At 46.2% G+C, this 21934-nt stretch overlaps 5 protein-coding genes across 5 annotated transcripts; 1 reads left to right on the forward strand and 4 right to left on the reverse strand.

Annotated features, from left to right (window-relative positions):
- Window positions 1-3991: 3991 nt before the first annotated feature.
- LOC146724654 (uncharacterized) lies at window positions 3992-4558 on the reverse strand. The gene has a single exon (XM_085479525.1). The coding sequence runs from the start codon at window positions 4556-4558 to the stop codon at window positions 3992-3994; it is 567 nt and encodes a 188-aa protein (XP_085335651.1).
- Window positions 4559-4699: 141 nt separating this feature from the next.
- Window positions 4700-5326, reverse strand: LOC146724655 (uncharacterized). The gene is made up of 2 exons (XM_085479526.1): window positions 5272-5326; window positions 4700-5139 (listed from the first exon to the last, which is right to left on the reverse strand). Exons 1-2 carry the CDS (start codon window positions 5324-5326, stop codon window positions 4700-4702), a joined length of 495 nt encoding a protein of 164 aa, XP_085335652.1.
- Window positions 5327-13484: 8158 nt separating this feature from the next.
- On the reverse strand, window positions 13485-17801 carry LOC146724656 (uncharacterized). The gene is made up of 4 exons (XM_085479527.1): window positions 17796-17801; window positions 16398-16673; window positions 15273-16349; window positions 13485-15161 (listed from the first exon to the last, which is right to left on the reverse strand). The coding sequence occupies exons 1-4, from the start codon at window positions 17799-17801 to the stop codon at window positions 13485-13487; spliced, it is 3036 nt and encodes a 1011-aa protein (XP_085335653.1).
- Window positions 17802-18325: 524 nt separating this feature from the next.
- LOC146724657 (uncharacterized) lies at window positions 18326-18737 on the forward strand. Its single transcript, XM_085479520.1, has 2 exons — window positions 18326-18391; window positions 18480-18737. The coding sequence occupies exons 1-2, from the start codon at window positions 18326-18328 to the stop codon at window positions 18735-18737; spliced, it is 324 nt and encodes a 107-aa protein (XP_085335646.1).
- A 2151-nt stretch (window positions 18738-20888) lies between these two features.
- On the reverse strand, window positions 20889-21908 carry LOC146724658 (uncharacterized). The gene has a single exon (XM_085479528.1). The coding sequence runs from the start codon at window positions 21906-21908 to the stop codon at window positions 20889-20891; it is 1020 nt and encodes a 339-aa protein (XP_085335654.1).
- Window positions 21909-21934: the final 26 nt, after the last annotated feature.

Raw genomic sequence — 21934 nt, forward strand, 5'->3', positions numbered from 1 at the left:
TAGGCGGTCGCTCGTCTGTCTGTCCGTCATACATTAAATGTGATAATCCACATTGTTTGCATTAGATAGTATAGTCGGGGTGACTATACAGGCCATTGCACATATGCTCACAATGTGGGCCAAATGGAGCGGCATTGCAGGTGGCGCTGTTCTGTCTGAAGTTTGTACCGGATGTAAAAATGCTTTTCTTTTATGTATGTCGCGCGTTATTACGCATCACCTGGGAGTTGGCTGGAAGTAATGCGATAGCGGTTCCCGGTCAGCTCCCGGATAGGTGTTAGGAAGCCACCGTCAGGGTTTAGTGGGTCGGGAAGCCGAGGGCCTTCTGCCCCTTTCCATCCCCACATAACAAAGCCTCTCCCCCGAGATGGCGTATGTGTAGAGCACATTCCCTGACGTAAAAAAAAAAAAGTCATTTTGATTTATTATTTTTATAGTCTCTTAACATGTTTGTGTAATAATCGTCATGTAAATTATTTCCATAATGAAATATTGCATTAACAACTTTATAAAAGTTTGTTCCAATAGATATTTTAGCAGTTGAAAGACCTTTAATGCTACATTTATTTATAATTTTATTTTTAAATAATTCTTTAATTTACACGAGCCTTCCAATTTTTTATTTATAATTTTAGATATGTCTTTATTATTTGATGAAAATATTAAATGCATTACAATTATTTTTTTTAAAAAACATCATATTTAATAAGAAATTGATTGTTTTTTTTACAATTTTTGCACATTTCTTCAACAGATGTCCAATGAGAAAAGTTGTGTTTCATTAAATATTGTATATCTATGCTCTGCTTTAGATTTAGGGGAATAGTAAGTATAACTATCATATTTTAATAATTACTAATTACATTTTTTGCAATGGATTGTTGTAAAAAAATTGTGTTTAATGATATCTTTAAGAATATTGTAATCTTTGCACAGAGCACTATTAAAAATTCTACCAAATCTCATTGAGCATTCAGTAAAAATGAATTACAAAGAAATTGTCTTATACTGTTCAATATATTCTTGTCACCAAAATAATCGGTAATTCATTGCTTCATAATATCTATTTCATCGTGCTTCAATAATAATTTTCTAATAACAGCATTATGTAAGATACATTGTAGAACGGTATTTGCATGACAGGAAACATTATCTGTATTGATAAAGCTTTTAATGGATGTTAATAAAATATTTTCAAGATTTGTTGATTCTTTATAAATTTTCTGTCCAGCAAGAAATCGGACAGACACTGTCCATAGTCAATTTTTAATTTTATTATATTGTCTCCATTCTTTTACTTTAGATATGTCGACGATATTATACTTACTGCCTCTACCTCCTCGTATAATTGAATATTAGATACTTTTAATTCATTCTTTCAAGATTCGCTTCAGGTTCGAAAATGCCACGTGGGAGCTGATGATGGCCGCACGTGATAGCCGCTTTGGCGTGCTTCTTCGTCGTTTCTTCCGTGGAGGCCCTCCTTGAATTCCTGGTTCGTTCAGGCTTACGCTTTCCCGCACGTCGATTCTGGGCGTTCTCCACCTTCCACGCTATAGTTTGCTATATGCCGCACGACGATTTCGAAAATTGCGCCTTCGACAAAATTGCAGGCCATGCACACACAGTTACCGTTCGCTCGAATCTGACATGGCACGCCGATTGAGACCGCGGCGCTCGCTCCGCGCACGTTGCGATCACGCGCTGAGCGGGTGCCTCCAGAATAGTGGTGCCACTCGGCGGCGATCCCGATCTTTTCCTTTACAACACGGCCGCGACTCGAGCGCGAAGTTCAAGCGTGAACATACCGCCCTCTTTGAAACGGCCGTTTCGACTAAGTTCTCGTTTTCTGGGGACACCCGCGAGCTACGCCGCCGAGATGTCATATTAAGCGACGCTACTTGCTGTGACGCCGCCCGCCATAAACCGTTCGCACCGGATCTCACAGCTTGCGCTAACACGCGATTAACAAAAGGACCTTTTAGTCCGGCACATCAGGACTTACTCAAAGCCGACCGATGATCGTGGAAGTTGCAGAGCGGCTGGCGTTTCTGTGACGCACGTAGCTGGCCCTTGAGCTTTTGGGGGCGACTCCAAGTCGATAGGAAGTAGGCACAGTTTTGTTATAGGCCATTTATATTCTGAGGTCGCAGTTTTAATCATAACAACTCGCACCAGTCCGTTGGGACCGGGGAAACACTGTGTCACGCGTTCGAGCTCCCATTTGCATGGGGGGAGCGTGGATTCGCGCAATAATACCAGGGACCCGACGCGGATGGAGGGCGCGGCGGTTCGCCACTTTGTTCACTGCTGCAGCGTATTTACATAATCCGTCTGCCAACGCGTCCAAAATTTCTCCGTGATCTGCCGAATTTGTTGCCAGCGAGACAGCCGGTTCTCCCGGAGGTGAAGCACGGAGGGCTCGGGAGCAGCGGTGAGGGCGGAGCCGATCAAGAAGTGCCCTGGAGTTAATGGCTCGCAATCCTCCAGAGTCTCCCTCAACGGCCCGAGTGGCCGCGAGTTTAGACACGCCTAGATCTTACAGAGGAGCGTAGTGAACTCCTCAAAGGTCAGCGTGTGGGAGCCCAAAGTTCGTCTCAAATGATGTTTGAGGCTACGCACTCCCGCTTCCCACAACCCTCCGAAATGCGGGGCATGAGGCGGAATGAATTTCCACGACACGTTGTCCGAGGCAGTGCGGTTGAGAAAGTCTGGATCTCGCAGAGCGTCTCGATAGGCTCGCGCTAACTCGCGATCTGCGCCGGTGAACGTTGTCCCATTATCCGAATACATGATTTCCGGCAGTCCACGGCGCGAGCAAAAGCGCGTATACGCATCGAGGAAAGCGGCGGTGGAGTATCCCCCTACCAGTTCGAGGTGGATAGCTCTCGTCGCGAGGCACACGAACACCGCGAGGTATGCCTTGTACGATCCGTGTTAGATCCGCGGGGAATAACTCAGCCTGCACAGCTTTGAGCCAAAAGGTTTTAGCGCGACAACACTCGCTTGCGGTGAGTGCCATCGACGGGATTACGTCTTCCCGGATCGAGCCTCCCCGACGGCGGCAGCGATCACAGAATCGCATAATGAATGCCGTGACTCAAATGAGTTTCGGCCACGTAGAAAATCGTGCGTGCAGCTCCCAGTTCGCTCGCGGCATCGCGAGACGACTTACAAGAGGTCGTGCTTTCGTCTCCTCCGAGGTCGGGTGCGACGGTCGCAACGGCCACTCCGATCGATTAATACCGCGCCCGGCGGCCGCGCGTACTATGACCGGCTCGGCGTAATCCACTCCGCAGTGAACGAACGGTCGAGAAGGAGCAGAGACGCGAGCGCGCGGCAATTGGCCCATTAATTGGTTCGGCACGGCCGCCCGCTCCCGTGTGCACGGTACGCAGCAATGGATAACCGCCCGTATGAGCGGTCGTGCTCGAACGATCCATTATTCATGTCGCACTAGCGCGAGTGTGAGTTGAGCGCCCGCGTGAAGCGCTCGGCAGTCCGCGTGACGCACGATCAAGGACACGATATTGTGGCTCGCCAAGAGCGCGGGATGCTTGGTTTCGAAAGGAAGGGGCGCGTTTTTTAACCGCTCCCCGACTCGAATTATTCCCTCGTTATCAAGGAACGGATTTAATGACCAGATCTGACTTTTCGAGTTAAGAGGTTGCCCGGCGTGAAGCCGTGTTAGATCCGCGGGGAATAACTCAGCCTGCACAGCTTTGAGCCAAAAGGTTTTAGCGCAACACTCGCTTGCGGTGAGTGCCATCGACGGGATTACGTCTTCCCGGATCGAGCCTCCCCGACGGCGGCAGCGATCACAGAATCGCATAATGAATGCCGTGACTCAAATGAGTTTCGGCCACGTAGAAAATCGTGCGTGCAGCTCCCAGTTCGCTCGCGGCATCGCGAGACGACTTACAAGAGGTCGTGCTTTCGTCTCCTCCGAGGTCGGGTGCGACGGTCGCAACGGCCACTCCGCCTTTCCCAGTTACAGCCACTGAGGCCCATGCCACCAAAGGCTGTTTGACGCGATCGCGCCCTCCAGCACGCCTCGCGACGCGCAGTCCGCTGGATTTGATTCGGTCGGCACATGGTGCCATTCAACGTTCGGCAATTGGGACTGAATTAACGCGACCCGGTGAGCGACAAACGTCTTCCAACGCGAGGGGTGCTGGCTCACCCACGCTAACGTGAGGGTGGAGTCTGTCCAGCAATGGCAGGGGACAGCGCTGGCCTTCAAGGCGGACCAAACAAACTCTATCAATCGTGAAAGCAAAACGGCGGCTGTCAATTCTAGGCGCGGGATGCTCATTGGTTTCACGGGAGCCACCTTTGCCTTGCTTGCGAGTAGCGCGATCGTAACGTTGCCTGACACCGTCGTGAGTCGCATGTAGACGACCGCTGCGTAGACTTCCGCGGAGGCGTCCGCGAACCCGTGCAGCTTGACCTGCTCCGTGTCCGCCCCGCGACCAACCCAGCGCGGGAGCTTTAAGCCGCTCGTGACAGGAAGCGCCTTGTAATTTGTTTCCCACTTTGCGAGGAGTTCCGAGGGCATGCGGTCATCCCACCCGGACTTGAGTCGCCACAAGTTCTGCACGAAAATTTTCGCGGTAATAATAACCGGCGCGATCCATCCCAGAGGGTCAAAAAGTCGCGTGATGGTCGAAAGAACTTCGCGCTTTGTTTGGGGGACGTTCTAAGGAAGAGAAACGTGAAACTCGAAGACGTCAAGAGCTGGGTTCCAGCTCACTCCCAATACGCTCAGCATTTCGTCCGGTTGAAGTTCCTTCTTGCACGCGAGCCCGTGGTCGTCCGCCGGAATGTCGGTGAGCATCTCGGCGGAGTTGCTGGCCCATTTCCTCAGGGTGAACCCGCCTTTCTGTAAGAGCGCGCAAACTTGATCTCGAGCGCAGCGGAGGAGAGGGATATCCTCGGCGCCGAAGATAACATCGTCCACGTAAATGTGATCCTGCAGATTGGTTGAGGCGAGGAGGTACTGTTCCCCTTCGTCGCTCGCCAATTGCTTGAGAACACGAAGAGCTAGGAACGGGGCTGACGCAGTTCCGTAGGTGACTGTCGTCAATTGATAATCCTGTGCGGGGCCGGAGTCATGAGCTATGTGAACCTGGCACCCGACTTAAAGTAAATGGATATTTCAGGTACGCATTCGATTGTACCTCGTTTGTACCCGTTTGTACCGATTTTTATTTTGTTTGTACCCCTAAGGGTTGCAAGTTATTAAGGGTTGAAAAATCACCAGCACCTCACTTTGAGATATCGTAATTTTCGTGGTGCCGTTCGATTCAGTATCGTTTGTACCCATTTGTACCGCTTTCCATTTCGTTTGTACCCCTAAGGGGGTGGAAATATGGGGTATTTAATGTTCGCGAAAGGGGTAACTTTGCTATTTTTAAAGATATTCGAAATCTGTAAACGGGTGCTGCTTCGTAATCGTTTGTACCCGTTTGTACCGCTTTCCATTTCGTTTGTACCCCTAAGGGGGTGGAAATACGGGGTATTTAATATTCGCGAAAGGGGTAACTTTGTCAATTTTAAAGATATTCGAAATCTGTAAACGGGTGCTGCTTCCTAATCGTTTGTACCCGTCTGTACCGCTTTCCATTTCGTTTGTACCCTTAAGGGGGTGGAAATATGGGGTATTTAATGTTCGCGAAAGGGGTAACTTTGCTATTTTTAAAGATATTCGAAATCTGTAAACGGGTGCTGCTTCCTAATCGTTTGTACCCGTTTGTACCGCTTTCCATTTTGTTTGTACCCCTAAGGGGGTGGAAATACGGGGTATTTAATATTCGCGAAAGGGGTAACTTTGTCAATTTTAAAGATATTCGAAATTTGTAAACGGGTGCTGCTTCCTAATCGTTTGTACCCGTTTGTACCGCTTTCCATTTCGTTTGTATTCCCACGGGGGTAAAAATATGGAATGCTGAACAAACTTCCTTAGTGGGACAAACAAAATGGAAAACGGTACAAACGGGTACAAACGATTAGGAAGCAGCACCTGTTTACAGATTTCGAATATCTTTAAAATTGACAAAGTTACCCCTTTCGCGAATATTAAATACCCCGTATTTCCACCCCCTTAGGGGTACAAACGAAATGGAAAGCGGTACAAACGGGTACAAACAATTAGGAAACAGCACCCGTTTGCAGAATTCGAATATCTTTGAAATTGACAAAGTTACCCCTTTTGCGAATATTAAATACCCCGTATTTCCACCCCCTTAGGGGTACAAACGAAATGGAAAGCGGTACAAACGGGTACAAACGATACTGTATCGAATGGCACCACGAAAATTACGATATCTCAAAGTGGAGTGCTGGTGATTTTTCAACCCTTAATAACTTGCAACCCTTAGGGGTACAAACAAAATAAAAATCGGTACAAACGGGTACAAACGAAATACAATCGAATGCGTACCTGAAATATCCATTTACTTTAAGTCGGGTGCCAGGTTCACATAGCTGGAGTCATGGTTAGTCCATAATATCCGTTGGTAATCCCGGTCGCGTGGATCGATGAGGATTTGCCGATACATTTTAGCGATGTCGGCCGTGCAAGCATACCGGTGTTGCCGCCACCGCAACAGGACGGCGAACAAATCCGTTTGTAATTTCGGGCCGGCTATGAGATGCGAGTTCAACAAAGCTCTGTTGGTCGTGTCGCGAGAAGCGTTAAAGACCACGCGCACACGGGTGGTTGAGCTTGTTTCGCGGATGACCGGGTGGTGAGAGAGGTAAACGCATTGCGAAGTGCCCGTTTCCGTCTGCGCTATTGGTACCATATGGCCTAGACGTTGATATTCTGATAAGAAGTCGGTATACGCGCGGTTCAAGTCAGGCTTGAGTGTCAGTCGACGCGTCAACGCCCGGAGCATCTGCGCTGCGCTGGCGCGGGACTCGCCGATCTCGATCCTCCGGAACGGGAGTCTAACCACATACCGGCCGTCGGGAGCGCGATAATGCGTAGCGAGAAAATGTTCCTTGCATTGCTTCTCTTCAGGAGAAGGCGTGGAAATTTGAGGAGCTTCCTCGATCTCCCAGAATAAGCGAAGTTCCTGTTCGAGCGAACAGTGAAACGCGAGAATTCGATTTGTAGGAGAACTTGTGCCGACTGTCGGACCGGAGATTACCCAGCCTAAGTGGGAATTCTGGGCGACCGGCTGGTCGAGGGGTCCCTTGCGGACTCCCTCTAAAATTATGCGGCTGTATAGATCGGCCCCGATAATGATATCGATCGGTTCCGAGCTAGTTAGATCCTCGTCCGCTAGCTTGAGGTCAACCAGATGCTTCCAATTTGCATTAATCGAGCCTTGCAGGGGAATGTACTTGGTAAGTGACCTTAAAATGAACGCGAGAGTGGAGAACACGGGCCGGAGCCGTCGCGCGCCGCGATTTTAATTTGTGCTGCATGTCGACAAATTCCCGCGGACGCGCCCCCCACCGCTAAGATAGAGGTTAAGGTGCGAACACGCCGTAATTGCAATAATCGCGCGATGCGTTTGGTCACGAAAGTGACCTCCGATCCCTGATCGAGCAAGGCCCTCGCTCTCAGCTCTCGCCCTGTCGTGGAGCTAAGCACCACTTGTGCTGTCGCGAGCAAAACGGGTCGTGGACCAGCGGATAACGAGACGGACGCAAACGCGACTACGGGTTCCGCACCGCCGGGCGCAGATTTCTGATTGGATTCGATCGTCGCTGTATTCGTCGTCGGCGAAGAGAGCGAGTCAACGTGCAGCATTGTATGGTGTTTTCGTTGACACTTGCGACAAGTGAACTGACTCTGACACGCATGGACCGCGTGTTTGTCACTTAGACAATTAAAGCATCGCTTGTATTGATTGATTACTTCGCGGCGTTGACTCGGGCTCTTCCCGATGAATTTTGAGCATTTACTTATTAAATGACGCTTTTGACAAAGTGAACAGGTAGGCTCCGATGCCGTCGACGCTGTGGCGTTTGTGACATTTTGATTCCGACCTGATTTTGCTACCGATAGCGGCTTTAACTCGTCGAGAGCCAGCGCTCGTGCGGATATAAATTCGATTAATTTGTGATACGAGGGAGGGTCCTTGACCTCGCCCAATTTCAACTTCCAGGCCTTTCGCGTCGCTTGATCTAACTTCCGAGAGACGGAATACACTAAGAGGTCGTTCAACATGTCCTCGGGTAAGCGGCCGAGTCGCTTCAACGCGGCAATCGCTTTCTCAGCTCTGTCTCGGAGCGCGTGCAAATCCGACGCCGACTCGCGTAATATCGTCGGGAGATTATACAGGGTGTCGGCGTGGATTTCGATTAGCCGGCGCTTGTTCTCGTAGCGACTTGACAAGGCATTCCATGCCACTTCGAAATTATCCGCGGTGATGGGAATGTTCGAAATCGCGGCGCTGGCTTGACCCGTTAAACTTGACTCCAAAAAGTGCATGCGACTGAAATTGAAGAGTTCTTTATTTTTAGTAATTAAAAACTGGAAGAGATAGCGGAACGTCTCCCATTTGTCGAATTTCCCGGAGAACTGGGGTAAGATAATCGCGGGTAAATGCTGTAACGGAAACGCTGACGGTTCCGCTGGCGGAAATGTACTTGCGATCGAGTTGTTAAGACTCGCGGGGGGGTCCAGCTCCTCCAGGCACTCGCTCATGTAGTCCAGCGTGGCCCGATATATATCCTCGTGATCATCCATTTGGCGTTCCGCTTCCGCCTTCTCGTTGGGATAGGTCTTGATGATAACTGTGTGGCACTGCAGGCTCTAGGTCCAGGTCTCCTTAACCGATGTGATCCGCGACCGAATTTTTGCCGGAGTATAATTATTCCGGCCGATTTTCTTAAAGTTGTCCTGGGCTCTGGCGATGGAATGCCACAAGGTTTGCTGCCGCTCGACGATGTCCGACATCCTTCTGAGGAAATGCCGTCAGGGTGATATCAATCAATCCGGCTCGAAGGACCAAATTATGTTACGGCGTAGCCGAGCGCCTCCGCGCTTAACGTTTGAACGCCGGGACGTGCTCCGAACGGGGCACTGAAGGAAGGCATAAATGACGGTTTGACAAACTCAGCTTTATTTGAGAACTCTTTAACACGTAATCCAAAACGCGGAGATTCGCTTCAGGTTCGAAGATGTCATGTGGGAGCTGATGATGGCCGCACGTGATAGCCGGTTCGGCGTGCTTCTTCGTCGTTTCTTCCGTGGAGGCCCTCCTTGAATTTCTGGTTTGTTCAGGCTTACGCTCCCCCGCACGTCGATTCTGGGCGTTCTCCACCTTTCACGCTATAGTTTGCTATATGCACGACGATTTCGGAAATTGCACTTTCGACAAAATTGCAGGCCATGCACACACAGTTACCGTTCGCTCGAATCTCACATGGCACGCCGATTGAGACCGCGGCGCTCGCTCCGCGCACGTTGCGATCACGCGCTGAGCGGGTGCCTCCAGAAAAGTGGTGCCACTCGGCGACGATCCCGATCTTTTTCTTTACAACACGGCCGCGACTCGAGCGCGAAGTTCAAGCGTGAACACTCTGTATTTAAAAAAGAACAGGATATCATATGATTGGTTCCACAAACCAACTTTTTTAGGCAGATACTTAAACTTTTTTTCCCAACATCCGATTTATCAGAAAAGAGGTATCATAATGGGTTTATTAGACAGAGCGATACTCTTAACTCATCCTTCGTACTATCAAAAGAATCTTGAAATATCGAAGTTTTACTCACAAATAACTACCCGTTAGATTTTATTTTTACAACGTTTAAAAAACGCCTAAAATCGATATTAAGTAATGACTATTTAAATACAAAAAATAATATTTTTAAACAGAACAAAGAGCGAGATTTTTTCTTTACAATACCGTATGTTCCAACTATCTCAGAACGAATAAAAACCATAACTAAAAAAATTAAGAGTTTAACAAGGCTCTGTAATATAAATATAAATTTAAAGATATAAGACAGGCAATAAGAGCCAACTCGCAGATGACAGTGCGTTATCCTAACGAAACTAAATTTTTTGTTAGGATTAAGTATCTGTGCACAAGGCACCAAATTTTACTTGGTCACGGCCAAGATTTAAAATATGAAATAATCTCATATTTGAGATTTAATTTCAATAACCCTTTCACCCCCCTACGGAAATAAGTAAATGCAAGAGAAAAATATAGATCCGAAAGTCGCTGAATCGGGAATCGAACCCGAGACCTTTCGCTTGCCGGGTGACTGCTCTTCCAACTGAGCTATTCAGATCCTTTCGATTCTATATTTTTCTCTGCTATATGTAATAATGTTGATAAACAAACGCGTTTTTAAGCCAGCGTGTATAAATTAAGAGTTTAACAAGGCTCTGTAATATAAATATAAATTTAAAGATATAAGACAGGCAATAAGAGCCAACTCGCGGATGACAGTGCGTTATCCTAACGAAACTAAATTTTTCGTTAGGATTAAGTATCTGTGCACAAGACACCAAATTTTACTTAGTCACGGCCAAGATTTAAAATATGAAATAAGGGGGGTGAAAGGGTTATTGAAATTAAATCTCAAATATGAGATTATTTTATATTTTAAATCTTGGCCGTGACCAAGTAAAATTTGGTGCCTTGTGCACAGATACTTAATCCTAACGAAAAAATTTCGTTAGTATAACGCACTGTCATCCGCGAGTTGGCTCTTATTGCCTGTCTTATATCTTTAAATTTATATTTATATTACAGAGCCTTGTTAAACTCTTAATTTATACACGCTGGCTTAAAAACGCGTTTGTTTATCAACATTATTACATATAGCAGAGAAAAGTATAGAATCGAAAGGATCTGAATAGCTCAGTTAAAAGAGCAGTCGCCCGGCAAGCGAAAGGTCTCGAGTTCGATTCCCGATTCAGCGACTTTTGGATCTATATTTTTCTCTTGTGTGCGCGACGGAAAGCGGGATAGGAAGGTCGGAAGCGAGAAGACAGAGAAGCATAGCACTTGACACACGCGTAACGTGAACAAAAATATATTTAAGCTATTAACAAAAAATACAATTGTTTAACCGCACAGAATTTACCAAAAGATAGCCGAGTCAAACGTATTAGAAATGAATGCAATAAACGAGAGAAAAGCCGGGTCGAAAATAAATTACTGAATGTCCGCAAGCAACGGTAATTAAACGTGAAAAACGAAAGAGACAAGCGATCTTTTTCGTAAAGTATAAGCACACTCTTGACGCGACAAGCAATCGGAAAAGAGCCCCGGGGTCACGAGAGAGGAGGTTTAAATAGGCCCGTATTTCTGGAATATTTGAGAACAATTTTTCTTTATTTTATTATTCGGCTGAGGGCGAAAGAGCGTTTTCTGTAATTATTTATTTTCAGGAAAATAGTCGTTTTGTTATTATCTGCCTAATTTTTATCTCCTCTCGCGCGACCGCGGTGTTTACATTTAATATTAAAAGATTTAAGCGCTTATTTTTCGACGGCGCGGAGTATCCGTATACTCTCGCAGCCGAGCGCTATTTTTATTATAACGTAAGATTACGCATTTACAAGATAATCTAACATTATCTGTATGATGCATGTTGCATGCTAATACTGCATGAATCTGTATGCAATGGTTTAACTGTTTTTTTCTTTCATTTTCAGCCTTTTTGACGTTCGATTTTCGAACATTCCGCCCGCCTTGCAGTATACTGCAATCGAATTAGAGGTTCGAGAATGGGGGCGCGCGCTTATTCACGCGTTCGCGCGTGACGCACCGCGTTGGTGAGGTTATCTCGTTTCGCACGAAGCAGATTCGACCGACGCGAGCCTCCTGATTAATTCGAGACTATTTTGGCCGATGGGCCAGCGTGTGTAAATATTCGCTGACCCACCGAGACCAGAAATGGTCCTTCATCTGTTGTAGGAGCTGCCACCGTGACAGACGTGCCGCCGGCTCTAGTTCGAGCGACGGCTCCGGGATTGTAGAGAGCGGAGCCGACCAGGAAGTGACCGGGTGTGAGCGTAGCTAAATCCTCCGGGTCATCGGATAACGGCTGCAGAGGTCGGGAATTGAGGCAGGCCTCAATCTGGGCGAGTAAAGTTGCCATCTCCTCATAGGTGAGTGTTGTTTCACCTATGACTTGCCGAAGATGATGTTTCATTGCTTTCACAGCAGCTTCCCACAAGCCGCCGAAGTTAGGAGCAGCCGGCGGGTTACAGCGCCACCGGATTTTTTCCTGGGCGGCGAGGGCTGCGATGCGGCGTCCGTCGGCACTGGCGGCTGAGAACAATTGCCCAAGCTGTTTGTCGACACCCACGAAGTTGGTGCCGCAGTCGCTATACAGCGAGTGGCAAACTCCTCGCCTGGCGACGAACCGGCGCAAGGCGGCAAGGAAGACTTCGGCGGAGTAGTCCGAGGCCGCGTCGAGATGAACTGCTCTGAAGGCTAAACAAACAAAGACAACGATAAAACCTTTGGTCGCCTTGTGTCCGCGGCCCCTGGTTGTTCGCATCCAAACCGGTCCGGCGTAGTTTACGCCGGTATGGAGGAACGGCCGGCCTGGTAACTCGTGGTGCCGGAAGGTCCTCCATTAGCGGCTGAGGGATGGCGGCCCGCCATCTCGTGCATTTTAGGCACTGGCTGATGCGGCTCTTCACCAGCAAGCGACCTCTAGGAACCCAATACTCCTGGCGAAGGGAGCACAAGGTCAGCTGGGTGCCGCCGTACAGCGTCCGCTTGTGGTGGTCGTCGACGATGAGGCAAGTGTAATTTGACTGGCTTGGTAGTATTGGTGGATGCGTGGCATCGTACTGCAGCTGAGCGTGCTTCAGGCGTCCGCCAACGCGTAGGAGTCTCTCGCTGTCCAGAAATGGACTGAGCTTCAGCAGGGAGCTTTGCGACGGCAGAGGCTTTCCAATTTTCAGGTGTCTAAGTTTCTCTTGGTATGTTTCAGCCTGGATTATTTTCAACCAGGAGATCCGAGCGTCCTCGATCTCGTCGGCGCTGATCAAGCTGGGCTGGCCGTGCTCGAGATGGGGCTGACAGTGGATCAGCAACCAGCGACGGCACCACGCAGTGATCCGGAGCAATTGTTGTAGCGAGGAGTATCGGAGCAGCATCTCCGGTTCGGTCCTCAGTTCGGCGATGGCGGCAACGTGGGCGCGGACTCGCCTCTCTGGGAGGTCATTCTCTGGAAGCTCCTCGCTGTTGGCAGTTCAAGGGTGGTTCCCGGCTGACAGCCACGACGGACCTTGCCACCAGAGTGAGTAGTCCACTAACTCGCTGGGGTAGAGTCCTCTGAAAGCGCAGTCCGCGGGATTATCTCGGCCGGGGACGTGATGCCAGTGAGCGTCCGGAGTCAGCGTCTGGATCTCGCTCACCCGGTTAGCCACGTAGGTGACCCAGGACGAGGGGTGGCCCCGGATCCAGCCGAGAGTCACAATGGAATCCGACCACAGATGTAAAGGTGCCTTCTCTACGCCAATAAGAGGGACGACGTGGGCGACCAGTCAAGCGAGAAGAGTGGCGGCCGACAACTCTAAACGAGGTAAGGATACCTGCTTCAACGGGGCTACCTTGGTCTTCGCAGCTAACAGAGTCACTCTACTAATTCCGTTTGTTTTGGTTCGCAGGTAGAGGGCGGCGGCATAGGCACGTTCGGAGGCATCGGCAAACCCGTGAATTTCCTGATGGGAGCCCGCTACGCTTCCTAACCAACGAGGCACACCCAGAGTTTCCAATGCCGCTAGCTTGTCCTGGAACCGCAGCCATTTCCTCGTTTCCTCGGTTGGCAGAGACGCGTCCCAGTCAAGGCCCAGTAGCCAGGTAGTTTGAATGTTGATCTTGGCCAGCACGGTAGTTGGAGACAGCCAGCCGAGTGGATCAAACAATTTCGCCGTCAAGGAGAGGACCAATCTTTTAGTGACCGCCGAGAGAGTGATCTGGTGAGTGGCGAAGGTGAAGCGGTCGTCGCACGGTTGCCATCGAAGTCCGAAAGTGGAGTGACTCTCTCCGGGCAGCCACCATCTGGCCTCTTGTTGCAGGCGCGCGTCCGGTTCCACGAGGTTCAGCAGGTAGGAGGCGTTGGTGGACCATTTTTTGAGCGTGCACCCGCCCGCCGTGCATATATTCGTCAGCTGTTTTACCATTGCTTCGGCATCCTCTAGATTTTCGGCACCGGACAAGATGTCGTCCATATAGACATCGCCCCGCAGGATGTCGGCGCCTTTTGGAAAGCGATGCTCCTCGTCCTCGGCGAGTTGGCGTAAGGTACGGATGGCCAGATACGGAGCACATGATAGCCCGTAAGTAACGGTGCACAACCAGTACTCTTGGACGTCGTTTTTATAATTATCTCTCCATAGGATTCGTTGCAGGCTTCGGTCGTCTGGATGCACGAGGATCTGCCGATACATCTTCTCGATATCGGTAGCAAAGACGAAGCGATGGCATCGCCAACGCAGCAGGATGTTGGCCAGTGATGGAAGCAGATTCGGTTCTGTGGCGAGATTTTTGTTGAGGGAGTCTCCGTTAGGCAAGAAGCTCGAGCCGTTGAAGACTACCCTCAATTTTGTGGAGGTGCTGTCTGGACGCAACACACCATGATGCGGCAGGTAGCAGGCACCTCGATGCGATTCAGCTGGCTCTGGCGCAGGCATCATATGGCTAAGGTCCTTGTAATTTTGCATAAACTCAACGTACATGCCTTTGAAGTCGCTCTCTTTCTCGAATCTTTTCTCCATATAATGCAGAGCACGACTTGCGGCGCGTCGAGTCCCCGACAGGTCAGGGAGAGGCTCGATCGTTGGCAACCGCACGATGTACCGGCCGTCTGGAGAACGAGTATGATGACGGCGGTAGTGTTCTTCGCACTCTAGTTCAGCCTTGGTGAGGATCGGAGATGGCCGACGAACTTCCTCCTGCTCCCAGAACCGCCGCACCAAACTGGTGATGTCCTCCTCAATTTGGCAGTGGTGAGTGGAAATACGTTGGCCGGGCGCCGTCGAGCTAACGGTGCCCGAGAGGATCCAGCCCAACGAGGTTTGTTGAGCTACAGGTTCCTGAGGACCTCCCTTTTGTAGGCCCTGGCGAATGATGGTCCCATATACGTCGGCACCCAGCAGGATGTCGACGGGGTCCGAGGAGCTGAATTCCGGGTCGGCGAGCTTCAGGTCCTTCAGATGGGTCTAGGATCTCATACGGCTGCGGCATGCTCCGGAGAACAATGTCAACTTCGGCAGCACCAAAGCGTTGACAAAAGTGGACGCCCCGCGGCGTGACTGCAGGGTAAGTCTCACCTTCCCCTTTGCTACTCCGGTCCTTTTTTCTCTGACTTCATAGACACTCACGGCGGTTGCTATTCGAGGTAATCGTAGGCGCTGCGCTAATCGTTCCGAGATGATGAATGATTCGGATCCCTGGTCGATTAGGGCGCGAGCGGACTGCCAAGATCCGTGGCAGTCGAGGACGTGGACCCTAGCCGTGGCGAGCAGCACCATAGCGGAGGAAGAATCTGTACCTTGAGCCACATGTGAAGTCGTGGAGGTCTCGGCTTCCCGGAAGGCGTCGTGAAGCGAGGAGTGATGTCGACTGTCACACGCTGTACACGTCTTCTTCGACGCGCACTCCGAAAATTGATGGCGTCCAAGGCAGTTCGAGCAGAGCTTGTGTTCGCTGACGAGCTGTTTGCAAGCCATCGCCGTCTTGCCCTTGTAGTCGCCACAAAACATCACAAAGTGGTCCGCCTGGCAGATAGAGCACCGGCCCCTGGGCTTCTCTTTCGGGTTTTGTTTTTTCACGTGGTGGCTCCGCGTTGACTTCGAAGTGCTGTGGCTGCCGTTATCGTTCCTGGCCGGAAACAGCGCCTCCAATGTATGAAGTCGGCGTTCTATAAAGGCCTCCAGCTCGGCGTAGGAGGGCAGATTCGTCGTGTGACTTATGTCACTCTCCCATTCTCGCCTAGAGCGATTGTCAAGGAGCTCGACGACTAGGTGGACGAAGAGGTCCTCCGTGCGGTCTATTGGTCGATCGATGCTCTTCAGTGAGCTGACCGTAGTTTTGACTCCGTGAAAAAGCTTTCTCAATTCAGCGGCGGATTTGCTCTTCATCTTGGTCAACGTCAAAAAATTGTTGAGATAATTACGAGTCAGTAATCTCTTGTTTTCGTAATAATCACTCAGCGTCCTCCAGGCGATGTCGTAGTTATCGTCCGTGGTGCTGAGGTTCCGAATTAGCAAGTCAGCATCACCCTTTACGCAGAGCTTCAAATAATGCAGCTTCTCCACAGGTTTTGCTGCCTGGTTCCGGCCGATGATCGATTGGAAAAGATCCCTGAATGAAGGCCAGTCCTCGTATTTTCCGGCAAAGGTCGGCGGCTAGATTTTCGGCAGCGCTGTCCGAGAAGCGGACGTCGTTGTCGCGACCGAGGTAGAGCTGGCGGCCTGCAGTTGAAGCTGGAGAGAGCTCTTCAAGTCTAGCATGAGGCCCTTGTTCTGCAGGTAAGCCTCCTCGCCCAACGAAGGGATGTCTTGCTTTGCGTAGACATCGTGGCGTATCTCGTCAACTCGATCGGCTAACGTGTCATTAATTGCGTCGAATTTCTCCCACAGCTTCTCGAGATTTTGAAGCCGGGCCTCTACCGCGCCGAGGGTGATATTGGCCTCGCCGAGCTTCCGAAGATTCTCGTACGCGCGCGAGATCTTGCCGTATAGCACCGTGGCGGTACACAGTAAAAAAAATTGTGTTAAATTTAACACATTTCACATGTCCCAATTTATCCACTCTAATTTTAATGTTAATTTAACAGAAAACAAATATGTAATTAAATAACACACGTAATATGTGAAAAAATTACACAAAAATGTAACACTTAGATGTTATCTGGAAATAAAGTTTATGTTAAATAAACATACTTATAAAGTTAAATTTAATTAAAATAAAATGTTATTTTTACATTTTTTAAAGTAGTTGTTTAAAGATTTTATCAAAATTAAAATGTAAAATTTACACAGTCGGTGTGTTAAAAATTTTATATTTTAACGTTAAAAAAATGTTAACGTAACATTTTTTAAATGTCAGCGTTGCATTTTTTAAATGTTAACGTTACATTTTTTAAATGTTAACGTTACATTTTTTAAATGTTAACGCAACATTTTTTAAATGTCAGCGTTACATTTTTTAAATGTTAACGTTACATTTACTAAATGTTAACGTTTTTTAAATGTTTATTGCTATTATTAGTATTATACTGTACTGCAGTAATATATTATACTAATATTGTTCACGAACGCGCTGCGAGAGAGAGGATCGCGCAACACAAAGGATGAGTCACCTTTTTTGTATTAAAGAGTTTAATTTTAACAAACACTTATAGCGTTTTCGATTGGGAAAAAGTTAGTGCGCACCAGTGCGCACTCAGTTCACACGAACACTGGACAAGTTCCATGGGTTGCACTGAATAGTGCAGATGAAAAAGAACACGCCGAAATTTTCAGTGCCACTTGAGATTCCGGGAAGAACGAAAAAGTAACCTCGACATCTTGTGTTCAGTTAAGTAATGATTTTTATTATATGTAATTAAATATAGAAGATGATCAAGAATATCACGTATTTATCAATAATTGTACACACTTACATGCAATAAATTATTACATGTAATGGCACAAATAAAAAAATTTTAATCTAATCTTTGAGTTTTTACTAATATTTGATATTATTCATTTAAGATTGAAAACATTTTCATAATGGAAAAAATAAATGTCGCGTGCAGTTTCTGTGGAATTGTTGGATCATATAAGACTATATTGAATCATATTAATTACGATCATCCCGATCCAGAAACTAACAATTGTGAATCCCAGGCTGGATGTAGCAATGTTCAGGAATCGCAAGAAAATTTAGAAGTAGACGAGACTGATAATAGCAAAAGTAAATATTTGTTTTTTGTGGAAATTATAAACAAATAATATTTTTTACTGTGCTGCTTATGGCCAATTTCTTCACCTCTAGATAACTTTATCTGACAGATAACTTGGTGATTATTGGTAAATAAATTATAATAAACATTTATCAATGCAATAAAGGTCTAATAATATAAATATTTTAAGATTTGGCAGAATGGAGTGAAGGTGAAACGAAATTTCTCCTAGATAAATATGGTCAATACATGGTTATGATTGGTCCGATGAAACAATTTAAAACAAAGAAAACTATGTGGGAGAAAATAGCAATGGACTTAAAAAATATTTTTTGTGTGTTCAAAACATCCCTGCAATGTGAAAATCGGTATAAAACCATTATGAAACGAAAGAAGAAGGCAATCGATAACAACAAAAGTACAGGGCGGAGTAAAATGACTGTTCCTTATGAAAATGAATTATCCGGAATTGTAGGATTAGATGATAGCATAGAACCTGAGGTATAATTTTAATTTTAAATCATGTAATCAATCTTATAAATTTTTAATTATATTTTGTAATTTTAACATTATTTGTGTATAAATATAGGTTTTAATGGACGCCAAACATCTAGTTGTAAACAAGAAACGAATATTATCTAATCTTGGAAATGAAACCAAAGAAAACGTTTCTGATAAAGAGACAAATGCTAAGAAAAAGAAGATTTCTAATAAGAATCGAAGTGTCGAAGACACTTTGAAGGAAATACATGAAAAGAAAGAAGAAGGTAGAGAACGAAGACATCGAGAAAAACTTGAGTTGTTTAAACAATTTTGTGAGAAATATTACGAAAAGAAAAATGAATAATATAACATTCCAAACACTTTCAACGAATAAGTAATAATATACATTTATATATATGTAAACCCCTTCAGGGTTAGCCGAGTAAACGGCATTATTTCCAAATATTCTACCAAACTTAATATTGTCATGTTTTGTGTTCATTATTATTATTTTATTTTAATTAAGACTGTTACACAAATTAAGACATTAATAATAGAATAAGAATTTTATTTTATTTTTGTAATTTTATTTTATTTTTGTTATTTAGAATAAGAATGTAAGTGCAATGGAAAAAAGAGATATAATGAGATGCAAGAACTATAAACATTAAAACATTTAACAAGTAATAGATATTGTTTCATTTTTTATTCATGTTTTTTAATCAAATGTACATATGATCTAAAAACCTTTAAATTTAAAACTATCACCTATTTACTATTAACTATTATCAAATGACTCGCATATTTCATTTCTCTTCTGCTCTCCTCTTCTTTTTGCTTTTATTTTACCCAAAACTTCGGGATCATCGATATTAAATATTTCATCATTATTGGGCTCGTTTATTAATTCTATGTCGAATGAATCCTTCAGATCAATACACAAATTATGCAATACGCAACATGCCATTATAAATTTTGACATTTTTTTGACATCGTGAAATTGTAATTCTATTAACTGACGAAATCGCGATTTTAACAAGCCAAATGCATTTTCGATAAGCACTCTAGTTCCACAAAGCTTTTTGTTATATATTCTTTGTGATCGAATAAGATTTCCATAATCTTTATAAGGTGTTAAAAGATATTCCCTTATTGGGTAAGCACTATCGCCTAACAAGTGATACTTTCCATTTTGACATATACCACTAATATTTTTGCTTATGAAGGATAATGTGAATGTCCTGCTATCGTGAAGTTTGCCAGCCACTCCAGTGAAGGCGTCAATAAATCTCTTCTCATCATCACAAATTCCTTGTAATATAAGACTCGTTTTGTCATGTCGATTAGCGTAAGTAGATCTTATTTTATACTTAGGAGTTCGAATGTTTATATACGATCCATCAATACATCCTAATACATTTGGAAAACCTGATATCTGAAAAGAAATAATTATTTATTATTTTAATTTATAACAATTCAATAATAATTAGAAGTAATTTTCTTTTATTTAAGATGTAACCTTTGAAAAACAATAAGCTAGCTCATCTTTTTCTTCGTCATTATTAGGAAACTTTATAACATCTTTCGCTTAAAAGATAATTCATAACCCTTGATAAAATCGTTTCGCAGGTTGAAATAGCTGTATCGAATCGATCTGCTACGTCTCGCATCGATGATTTGTTTCCTGCAAACCTGTAAAATATATTATATCAATTTTTATACAATTATAATTATTAAAAGGAACTGTTTTCTGCTGTATTAACCACAAAAAAGATAAAATATGCTTTTCAGCAGAAACTGCTGATCTACCACCATGCATTTCATTTTTTGGAAAAAAATCTGATTGCTGAAAACCATCTATTAATTACTCACATGTTTCTGGACACATTCTGAAGTGCCTACAAAACTATGACAAATATAAAAATTATTATTATTCAGTATAAAAATGCTATTACATTAAGTACATTAATTATATTTTAAAAAAAAGTATAGGTTCGATGTTTATATAAAAAGATATAACATTTACGGTGTCATTATCCATTTTTTTCACACATTCTACATAATTTACAGTTTTTGGAATTATTCTTCTAGTTCGAAAAGTTGTAATTATTTCTTCTTGCTCGCTTGAACTAGAAGAAGATTCCAAAAATGTGTCCAAAATATTAAGGACACCCAAATCCGAATTGCTCATTATGTCGAATTTTCGTCCAAAAGAATGCCCTACTGCTTGCATGCATCCAGTGCACTGAACTGGCACCGTCAAAATATCTCGTGCCACTTAGTGCGCACTGAGTGCGCACTATGCGCGTGTTGTGCGTTCAAACGAACACGCAACACTAGCCAAGTGCGCATTGGCACTACCAATCGAACACGCGCCTGACATTCAGTGCAGCCAGTGCACCCCAATCGAAAACGCTATTAATGACAGAATACACTTTAACAACTTATGACAAATGTTAATTATTTCACAGAAGAGAACGTAATCAAAATCAAAGTGTGGAATAAGCGGCGGTCGTCAACAAAATTTTAGCGGTTTAACAAGTATGCGGTTTGCGTTATGCGGTTCACGGTGGAAAAGCGATAAGGCTGGTAAGCCGGGTGTGAGCTCCTCTTTTATAATTTTTAGGATGCAGAGGTCCCCGTAAGGTACGGACTCGGCCTTGAACCATTTGGTGCGGGGGTTGAGACCGTGCACATACTCAGCCGACCACCGCTGCCAAAAATGGTCTCGCATCAGCTGCAGGTGACGCCAGCGTGACAGCGTAGAGGTTGATTGACCCGTCAGCGATGGCTCAGGTACCGCGAGTAACGGTGCTCCGATGATGAAGTGGCCTGGTGTGAGCGCCGAAGTGTCGTCTGGATCGTCTGACAGAGCCTGTAACGGACGAGAATTAAGACACGCCTCTATTTGTGTGAGGAGTGTACTAAGCTCCTCAAACGTAAGTGTAGTTTCGCCGATTACTCGACGGAGATGAAATTTCGTGGATTTTACGGCAGCCTTCCAAAGACCACCAAAGTGAGGGGCCGCTGGCGGATTAAAGTGCCAGCGGATCCCTTGAGTGTTGGCGGCGCGGGCGATGTGATGGCCCTCGGAGGTCGACGTCTTGAAGAGCTCACGCAGCGTGCGATCGGCGCCAATGAATGTTGTGCCGCAGTCGCTGTAGATGTCCGTGCACAGACCTCTGCGAGAGACGAAGCGGCGTAAAGCGGCGATGAAGGCCTCGGAGCTGTAATCCGAGACGACCTCGAGGTGGATAGCCTTTGACCAGAAACATATGAAGACTGCGATGTATCCCTTCTGTGAGCGGTGTCCGCGCCCCTTGCTGGTCCGGATAGAAATGGGTCCCGCGTAGTCCAGGCCAGTACTCAGGAATGGCCGAGTCGGCGTCACTCGGTCACGAGGAAGGTTGCCCATAGGAGGTTGTGGAGTAGCAGCTCGCCAGCGCGTGCAAGTGACGCACCGATGCAATTGCTGCTTGACGACGGTCCTTCCACGTGGCACCCAGAATCGAAGGCGAAGTAAGCTGAGAGTCATCTGGACGCCGCCATGCAGAAACCGAC

This window comes from Nylanderia fulva, unplaced genomic scaffold (assembly GCF_048542155.1).
Source record: "Nylanderia fulva isolate GAGA-0341 unplaced genomic scaffold, ASM4854215v1 Scaffold121, whole genome shotgun sequence".
Classification (NCBI taxonomy): Eukaryota; Metazoa; Arthropoda; class Insecta; order Hymenoptera; family Formicidae; genus Nylanderia; species Nylanderia fulva.